The sequence below is a fragment of the Saccostrea cucullata genome, unplaced genomic scaffold, assembly GCF_032062105.1.
Source record: "Saccostrea cucullata isolate Sc308-1 unplaced genomic scaffold, CSIRO_AGI_Scuc_v1 ctg6603, whole genome shotgun sequence".
Taxonomy (NCBI): domain Eukaryota; kingdom Metazoa; phylum Mollusca; class Bivalvia; order Ostreida; family Ostreidae; genus Saccostrea; species Saccostrea cuccullata.
Window position 1 is genome coordinate 20,688 of NW_026927848.1, and position 10,869 is coordinate 31,556.

General features: G+C 33.6%; 1 protein-coding gene and 1 long non-coding RNA gene across 2 annotated transcripts; both read left to right on the forward strand.

Annotated features, from left to right (window-relative positions):
• The first annotated feature begins 3,122 nt into the window (after positions 1–3,122).
• Positions 3,123–5,518, forward strand: LOC134275658 (uncharacterized). The gene is made up of 3 exons (XR_009993871.1): positions 3,123–3,285; positions 5,192–5,291; positions 5,468–5,518. It is a non-coding gene; the product is annotated as an uncharacterized LOC134275658 (long non-coding RNA).
• Positions 5,519–5,942: 424 nt separating this feature from the next.
• On the forward strand, positions 5,943–9,743 carry LOC134275659 (type II inositol 1,4,5-trisphosphate 5-phosphatase-like; the record flags this gene model as incomplete). Its single annotated transcript, XM_062757921.1, has 7 exons — positions 5,943–5,969; positions 6,497–6,611; positions 7,044–7,166; positions 7,504–7,611; positions 9,036–9,106; positions 9,228–9,339; positions 9,524–9,743. Coding segments are annotated over exons 3-7 (619 nt in total), but the record flags the coding sequence as incomplete, so codon positions are not given.
• Between the last annotated feature and the right edge of the window lie 1,126 nt (positions 9,744–10,869).

Consider the following 10,869-nt stretch of genomic DNA (forward strand, 5'->3'; position numbering starts at 1 on the left):
TACAGAAAAAATTACAAATCCTGTCGTGTTTAAAATTAAAGTGCAGATGACCAAAGTTGGCATATAAGCCTTTTATAGCCTATTTATTCAGATGTCGTTAATAGCATTCGATTCTACTGATTTGAAATAATATTTTAATACCAAGCATCCTTTGTTTAATTTACCTTTGAAATTTATTTGAATTTTTTTTAGAATTACGCAATCCCCAGAAATAGCGATTTTCGGTATATTAAAAAATCAATATACATGTACGCTCCTTCGTAAAATAATCAGATATTTGCATTCATGAAAAAAATATTAATAAGAAGGTGTTAAACAATATAGGTTACATTAGCTGACACGAATGTCTTTTTAAACATCTCTTGTGAAACCCAGAGAGTAGCCCCCTATGCATTGGAAACAAAATGAATAGTTCCGGTCAAAAAACCTTTATATATTTATTTACAAAGTATATAAAATTTACCAGGCACAGGTATCAGAGTTGTCAAAATGGCCTGAGAGGAAATATTAAAAAAATTCTGAACAGAAAGGAAAATCCCTTTTCCATGTATGGAACTACTATTGAATATAACCAACCCCGGACCCGTTTAACACGGTAGTAGAAAATTAGAATTTTGCTGTTTTATTAATTTTTTTGCTTTTAACTTCTTTTCTTGAAGCCAAATGATATGAAAACACTCAAGAAGGCGAAAAGATTTCATATTGTTATCTGAATTAAAATCAAAATTGTAATCTGAACAATTAGTCTCCTTATTATGTTCCCCAAACGAAGTTTGGGAACATATTGTTTTTACTTTTTCTGAATTTTTTCTTTGTTCTCCGGTACTTTTTTTGTCCGCGAGTGTTCTCGTAAACTACTCATCCGATCTAGGTGAAACCTTTTAGGGTCACTAGGTATGTTATGTAGATGTGCGGAACGAAGGTCATTTGCGCGCACTGTGCGTGCAGGTGCGCGCACGTGTAACTCGTGAAATGACCAATATAATAGATTTAGCCGTAACTTTTTAGATATTGGATGAAATGCTTTGAAACTCATAATATAAGGATATGATAGTAGTATAGACATGATGACATGGTCAAAATAGCAAAATCTCACGAGCATGCAGGTGCCCTTCGCTGCGATTGGCTGAAATGCAAAGTCTAAATATCTATTTTGTTTTCTGACAAAATCCTTTGAAATTTTGAACATAGTCTTACATTATGAAGGCCTACAGCATGATATATAAGAATACTCATGAACGCACGCACATACACGTGTGCTGCAATCTGATTGGCTAAAACTTTAAACGCCTACAACTTTCTTGGTTCTCAATAATACAGGGTGAAATTTCAAGTATGAATAGATATAATGATTGCCTGCATTATACTACTATCAAAAGTAAATACAAGGACGTGCATGCACATGCGACCGCACACAATGTATTAAAAGACAGTTTACTTGAGTGTTTGATGTTCATGCAGAATAAAGAAATTCTAAATGTCAAGACATGTAACATACTGAAGCATGCAGATCTTTTTACCCTTGACCTTGAAACTTAGGTCAAGGTCACTGGTAACATAAATAAAATGTTGATATTAACTATTTACCAAAATCACCTTGACCTATGAACTTAAAATGGACCTTTACCTTTGTCCTTGACCCAAGGGAAAAAAGAAACATGAAGTACATGTACATGTATCTAGAAACACCTTTCAGAGTTTATTTCGGTTGACAGGTTAGAAGTTAAAGAGGTGGTGGTTTTTAATGACCTTGACATTCCATCCAAATGTCACAATCAATATTAAGTTCTTGGAATAAGACACAAGATTCAACTCCAAAGTGAAATAGGTTAAGAACATAGAAAAATACCCCCCCCCCCCTCCCCACCCCCCACCCCCACACACAAAACAAATCAAATTCAACTGGCAACGTAGAGAATCACTGTAAACTCAAATAACACCTCGGACCCACATAAAATTTCAGGAAAACTGCACAAAGAACAGCTAAAGAGGAAAGTGTATTAAAGTATTTCATATGAGTTTCCAAAGTATATAGAAATTATTAATTTATACATAAAAATTACAAATCCTGTGTGTTTAAAAATTAAAGTGCAGATGACCAAAGTTGGCATATAGGCCTTTTATAGCCTATTTATTCAGATGTCGTTAATAGCATTCAATTCTACTGATTTGAATTAATATTTTAATACCAAGCATCCTTTGTTTAATTTACCTTTGAAATTTATTTGAATTTTTTTTAGAATTACGCAATCCCCAGAAATAGCGATTTTCGGTATATTAAAAATCAATATACATGTACGCTCCTTCGTAAAATAATCAGATATTTGCATTCATGAAAAAAATATTAATAAGAAGGTGTTAAACAATATAGGTCATATTAGCTGACACGAATGTCTTTTTAAACATCTCTTGTAAAACCCAGAGAGTAGCCCCCCATGCATTGGAAAAAATGAATAGTTCCGGTCAAAAAACCTTTATATATTTATTTACAAAGTATATAAAATTTGACCAGGCACAGGTATCAGAGTTGTCAAAATGGCCTGAGGAAATATTAAAAAAAATTCTGAACAGAAAGGAAAATCCCTTTTCCATGTATGGAACTACTATTGAATAAGTTCACTTTGATTGGTTAGGTATTGGCTTTTAACTTTTATATTCTTAAATGAAATCATGGGATACTTAGCATATTTATAAAAGGTCTTAGAGGAATAAGGCACGATAAGGGACATGGGGAGCGTTTGGGGAACATCTGTAACGGTCCCCGTTACAATTAGCACTAGTTATCAATTACAATCTACATAAAACTTGGGTGCCCCCACTAAAATTCTCACTAAAATTCCTATCACTTCAAGATATACATATTATATATTTATTTGTGACTGTGATATATATAATGCTTTGCTTATTGTATAATCTTCTGCATTAGGGAAATTATGCTTATTTAACTTCTTTCCCCCCACCCCCCTGTGATGTTGACAAATATATTCTATGTGGTACATGTATATTTGACCTAATTATTATCCTAGATCCACCCATGTATTCTTCTTGCAGAGCTCCCCTCAAGGTGCCCCCCAGGGCCTCCTTCCTCCTTTGCTTGGACAGACAGGTACCCCGCCCACTCCCAGTCCGAATGTCTAGCTGTACAGGACTTGGACAATCCCTTTGGGATTGACACATTTAAACCAGAGAAGTCACAGAACCCGTTTCAAGAGGACGTTTTTGACCCACTGAAATACATGAATATTTCGGATGGAGACAATGTTGTGGCAACAGACCAAGTTGAGAGTGTGTAAAATTATTTTCATTGCAGTCAAAACCAACTTTTCTTTGTGTGTGAATTTACAATAAAATTGAGTACGTAAAAAAGTTTTTGTTTTTTGAAATTTTGGGGGAATAAAGGTACCAGTTTTTTTCTGAACATGTATTAAATTTAAAATTAGTATCGAAGGGCACATTTTTAAAACAAAGAAAGGAAAGTGTTTGTACCACAAGCAAAAAAATTTTCCTCCAAATCTCTTTTGAATTTGTGAAAAACTTGAAGAATGTACTAGCACAAAAGATAGTTGGTTGAAAACAGATATTTTTTTTCTAAAATGCTCCGCTTCACACAATATCTCACTTCTATACCAATGTGACTAAACTTCACTTTTTCATTGCACTCGCTCATAATCAACCTCTATATTTTATTTATAGATCTGAATTGTATCCTTTTCCACAAACTCCCTAGCCTTCACCATCAAGCGGGAGTTGTGGCGCGTTGCAATTTTGTTTTCTCTTGTAAATGAGAGTTAGAATTTTCTCATTTTCTAACGGGATAGGAAAAAAAATAAAATTGATACAAATCAAAACTCTTATAAAGTAATTTTGCAAAAACAAAATATATATATATTAATTGGCTTACAAGTTAAAAGGTTCGTAAAATTTTTGCTAAAAAAAAACATGCTATGTATACAAAAATCTCTCTTTTTAATTACCAGAATGTATTAGATTTAAACACATATATTGTATATTGTTTAACGCCCCTTGGAGAATATTTCACTCATATGGGAGACACCACCACTTGCCGGTGGAGAGCTGCAAATTCTGTCCTATACTCAGCATTTAGGGCCATTGAGTAGGGAGGGATCTTTTTTGTGCCAGCACCTACTGCAACACAGGATCTCGATTTATATGGTCTCATCTGATGGAACAGTCTCCATATCCACAGTGGGATTCGAACCCGCGATGTAAGGGTGAACTCCTTACCTCGCGACTGTACAGCAGACACTGTAACCAGGCAACTAAACACATATATGACAGTAATAGAACAGTCATATAAGCTAAAAAAAAAGATTTTTTCATGATATTTGATCTATTGTGTAATGACATGCTTGTACATTCATAAAGGTTTAACCTTAACACAGAGGGACATCCATGTATACTTTCATGCATTAAAAAATCCATGATTTTGAAAACAATATTTTACCATGATATCATTTATATGAAGTTCCTTGTCATTTAATTGTGACAGATGTCACCAGGGAAATCTGTTATATGACTGATCACTGATTGAAGGCTGCAACAGCTGGGTCCATCACAATTAATGTTAATCTTCTTACTTCATGCTTTAATAATTCTTATCACAAAATCAAATCCATTTAGAATTTTTAGGAGATTGATGAGAAATGTGTCATTCAGATAGATGCTTATAACACATCAAGCCATTCTAAATTTTTTCTCTGTTTAAGGTCCACTCATCTTTCAAAAGTCTTAACTAAATCTATTCACAAAAAACACACCAGCCAAAATATAAAACAAAAATGTTTATTTTATTTTTTTTTAAAAAGCCATTGAAGCAATTTGATCTCATTAAGCTGTTTTTCTACAATAAATATCAGTATTCTTTCGCAAAATCAAGGCATACTGTACAGAATTATTTTAAGTAATTGAACAAAATTCAATAATTTCAACTAAATAAACCAATTTCCAGCCTTTTGATTTTGTGTAATGTATTGGGACTTACTGAAAACACAAAGAGCCAAATGTAAAAAAAAAATTCAATTTGCATGTATTAATTTTCAGTTCTTTGTTTTGGAAGTTTCTCCTTAATGTTGAGTGATCAACTCTTCACACATGAAAATCTTTTGATATTACTTACTAGTTAAAACAGTAGAGTATTTTGAATTTGATTCCTTGTTGCTTTATTCTGTAGTGAGAAGGAAGACGAGCCCAATGGTTGAGGACAATATGACGGACTCCACACCCGGTCTACGTAAGGCAGAGAGTAGAGACTCCCTGGATCTGCTAGAGGAGTAAGTGTCAGCTTAATCAGGACAAAAAAATTCATTTATAGTTTCTCAGGCACAACCGCATCAAGACAAACACTACTGCATTGATCTGTTTTATTGACATATTAAAAATGGGAAAGAACTCAAATTTTTCAAGGTGGAAAAGGAAATTTATCTTATGATTTTTTCAATATCAATAGATACTACAATGAGGAGGACAGCGGGGCATTCCCCGACTCCCTAAAGATGATACTCCACCAGATATATATGTCATAGGGTAAGTACTGGACACTCCACCAGATATATATGTCATAGGGTAAGTATTGGACACTCCACCAGATATATATGTCATAGGGTAAGTACTGGACACTCCACCAGATATATATGTCATAGGGTAAGTGTGGACACTCCACCAGATATATATGTCATAGGGTAAGTACTGGACACTCCACCAGATATATATGTCATAGGGTAAGTACTGGACACTCCACCAGATATATATGTCATAGGGTAAGTGTGGACACTCCACCAGATATATATGTCATAGGGTAAGTGTGGACACTCCACCAGATATATATGTCATAGGGTAAGTACTGGACACTCCACCAGATATATATGTCATAGGGTAAGTGTGGACACTCCACCAGATATATATGTCATAGGGTAAGTACTGGACACTCCACCAGATATATATGTCATAGGGTAAGTATTGGACTCTCCACCAGATATATATGTCATAGGGTAAGTACTGGATACTCCACCAGATATATATGTCATAGGGTAAGTATTGGACTCTCCACCAGATATATATGTCATAGGGTAAGTGTGTATCACTAGATATACCATATAATCCCTATTAACCGCCCTAGCGCTTAGAAAATTGAGAAAAAGGGGTGGTTATTTTTGATTCTCATTATAATATTTAATGTCATATTTGAACTTGAAGAAATCTTTTGACAAAAAAATTCAGCAGAGAACCACTAAAAGATTGTCTAATTTTCTTTTAAGTCAAGATAATCCATATGCTAGATGATTAATTTTTCCATAGAGAAATTAGAGAATACACAAGGTGAACAAATTGTGTAGGTATAACTTTCACTTTCAGAAATACGTAATGAAAAGGACGATTTAAAAATCTTTCATTTTCAGGACACGCTGTACCAGATATATATGCCATAGGGTACTAGTATTTAGAAATTAACAATGGCAGTATGTTTTATATTTGACAGATTTCAGGAGCTAGATCTTAGTAATCAGGCCTATGTGTTCAGTGACTCTGCAAAGGAAGAACAGTGGCACAACGCAGTCAGGAAGAGTCTACCCGCGAAAGTCCGATACAGAAAGGTCAGTCTAAATATAGGAAGATCAGTCATCTAACTATAGAAGTATCAGTCATTAAAATATAGATAGGTCAGTCATCTAAATATGGACAGGTCAATTCATACACAAACACACAAAGATTAGTCTCCACAAGTACAGAAAAGTTAGTCATCTGTACACATAATTTACAATTTTCATAGACTTAGTAGAAAAGAGTTATCTTCCTTGCCATGTTCTAGATTAGTTGTTTGAGGTGTCAAATGCTTTATTTTGGATAATTCTGTATGCTTGAAAAATGTGAATCAATTTTAGATTTACTATTAATTTAATTGATGGAAACTGAAGCTAAATTTTTACATTCAGCTCTTTCCTGTTCAAGTAAAGTATGCAGCATAGAATGTGCAATTTATAGGTGATATTGATGTTTCATTACCAATTTCTGATATTTGATTACAGGTGAAGCTTATTCGTATGGTAGGGATCATGTTATTGGTGTACGTCAAGGATTCCGTAGCACCAGATGTCCCCCCTCATTTTATAGATGCTGACTCGGTGCCCACTGGAATCATGGGAATTATGGTGAGCTCAGGTTATAGGGTCATTTCTCACTTTAGGTGTTTATATTCAAATTGATATTTATGTACTTCTGAATCAGAAAATAAAACCTATTATTAGTTACAAAGTATTAATTAATATTATACATTAATTAATTAATATTCAACATACCTGTACATTCTTGTCAATAGAATTAAATGAAATTTTGCTGCTTATACCACATATACTGGTATATCAGTCTTCATGATTCAGGCTATAAACATTGCATTTCATTGTATCATGATCTTCTTCTCAAATATGAACAATAATCTTTCATTTCATTATGATAAAATTTTAATTATGTTGACACTGTGTTTTGTAGGGTAACAAAGGAGGGGTAGGGGTGAGGATGACCCTACACAATACCTCCCTCTGTTTTATCAATACCCACTTAGCAGCTCACCAAGACGAATACGAACGAAGAAACCAGGTAAATGTCATTACTTTTACTAGAAAAATTCCACAGTTCTACGGACTTTGTCATTCTACACTCTGTATAGATATTCTTTACTTTAAGATTGAAACTTTACCTGTGGAAGGTACTCTATGTCAATTAATAGAAATCTTAATTTCCCCCTTGCAAACAAATGCTTTAATTTCTTTAAGTTTTTTTGAATACAGAATACAGTCAAATATTGTTATCTCAAACTTCATGGAACTGATAAAATTTTGAGATGTTCTAGGATTTGAGATATCAAGGACAAGATACTCAAAGAATAAGTGGTAGGGACTTTCAAATCATTTCAATACATGTACATGTATATCCATTATTTTTGAGACATTGGTATTTGAGTAATGAAATTCAACTGTATTGAATGTTGTTATGTTGGAAATACAATTGGCTGTCTTACACTGTGTGACATATAATAGCCCTGCAATACCTGAGACTTATAACTTTGTTGACTATACGTAGACATACGCTTACTTGTTGTGACTATGTATAGACATATGTTTACTTGTTGTGACTATGTCTAGACATATGTTTACTTGTTTTGACTATATATAGACATATTTTTACTTGTTGTAGGACTATATATCGACATGTTTACTTGTTGTGACTATATATAGACATATGTTTACTTGTTGTGACTATATATAGACATATGTTTACTTGTTGTGACTTTATATAGACATATGTTTACTTGTTGTGACTATATATAGACATATGTTTACTTGTTGTGACTATATATAGACATATGTTTACTTGTTATGACTATATATATAGACATATGTTTAGTTGTTGTGACTATATATAGACATATGTTTACTTGTTGTGACTATGTATAGACATATGTTTACTTGTTGTGACTATATATAGACATATGTTTACTTGTTGTGACTATGTATAGACATATGTTTACTTGTTGTGACTATGTATAGACATATGTTTACTTGTTGTGACTATGTATAGACATATGTTTACTTGTTGTGACTATTATATAGACATATGTTTAGTTGTTGTGACTATATATATAGACATATGTTTACTTGTTGTGACTATATATAGACATATGTTTACTTGTTGTGACTATATATAGACATATGTTTACTTGTTGTGACTGTATACATGTATAGACATATGTTTACTTGTTGTGACTATATACATGTATAGACATATGTTTACTTGTTGTGACTATGTATAGACATATGTTTACTTGTTGTGACTATGTATAGACATATGTTTACTTGTTGTGACTATATATAGACATATGTTTACTTGTTGTGACTATATATAGACATATGTTTACTTGTTGTGACTATATATATAGACATATGTTTACTTGTTGTGACTATATATAGACATAATTATGTTTACTTGTTGTGACTATATATAGACATGTTTACTTGTTATAGGACTATAGAGATGTGGAGGGTAAGATGAGATTTAAACAGTTCATGCCGCCGTTGACCATATCAGAGCATGAGTAAGTCTGATAATTAGAATATTCTGTTTATCAATCAAAACGACCTTTAATTAGTACTGAATTCTATTTAGCTAATTCTTAAGTTTATTATGATATTAATAATATTTTTCCATTTCTGCAGTCAGATATTTTGGATTGGGGATCTGAACTACAGGATAAATGGGCTGGACATTGACAAAGTGAAGACAATGATTGATAAAGGGAAATACCCAGACCTACTCAGCTACGATCAGGTTAGTTTTACAGGGCTTCTAAAAACCTTAATTAAGGGGGGATACCCAGGCCTTTTCAGCTTCTGTGTGATATTCAGAAAACCTGTTTTTATGTTACTTTTAGTTATATGTACTTAATCTACAAAACATGTACATGTAGAATGTTTATATCACTATAATATGATAAGGTTTGCTCCTCTTTCAGCTTCATCAACAGTTATATAGATCTGATGTGTTTGAGGGCTACAGGGAAGGCCAGATAAACTTCAAGCCCACGTATAAATACAACACAGGAACCAATGAATGGGACTCTAGTCCACGTATAAATACAACACATGAACCAATGAATGGGACTCTAGGTAAATATATACAATCTGACTGTCCACGTATAAATACAACACAGGAACCAATGAGTGGGACTCCAGGTAAATATATACAATCTGACTGCCCATGTATAAATACAACACAGGAACCAATGAATGGGACTCCAGGTAAATATACAATCTGACTGTCCACGTATAAATACAACACAGGAACCAATGAGTGGGACTCCAGGTAAATATATATACAATCTGACTGTCCACGTATAAATACAACACAGGAACCAATGAATGGGACTCCAGGTAAATATACAATCTGACTGTCCACGTATAAATACAACACAGGAACCAATGAATGGGACTCCAGGTAAATATACAGTGCAGGGAACTAATTTTGTTACATAAACCAGCATCAGGATCAGCATAAGTAGGATCAGATAGAACTAGCATGGCATAGACATTTAAAAAAACAGCATTACTTGGATCAGCATCAGCAAGCAAAGGATAGAACTAGCATTGACCAAAGTGAAAACAGATAAAAGAAAGTCATTTAATACAAATTACAAATAAAAATTACCAAAAATTATTTTTAATGGCTTAAAATATTGATGCTGTTTTTGAATTCTGCGACAGGATAATCCTACTTCATTACTAGCATAACTAGTATTGACCTAGTTTTGAACCAGCATCAGGATAAGGATCAAATCAGGATCAGGATATGCTAGGATAAATAGCATCAAAATCAGCAAGCAAAGGAAGAATCAAAATCAGCAAGCATAGGAAGCACCAAAATCAGCATTGATGCTGTAACAAAATTATTTCCCTGCACTGTACAATCTGACTGTCCACGTATAAATACAACACAGGAACCAATGAGTGGGACTCCAGGTAAATATATACAATCTGACTGTCCACGTATAAATACAACACAAGAACCAATGAATGGGACTCCAGGTAAATATACAATCTGACCGTTCACGTATAAATACAACACAGGAACCAATGAATGGGACTCCAGGTAAATATATACAATCTGACTGTCCACGTATAAATACAACACAGGAACCAATGAGTGGGACTCCAGGTAAATATACAATCTGACTGTCCATGTATAAATACAACACAGGAACCAATGAGTGGGACTCCAGGTAAATATATACAATCTGACTGTCCACGTATAAATACAACACAGGAACCAATGAGTGGGACTCCAGGTAAATATACAATCTGA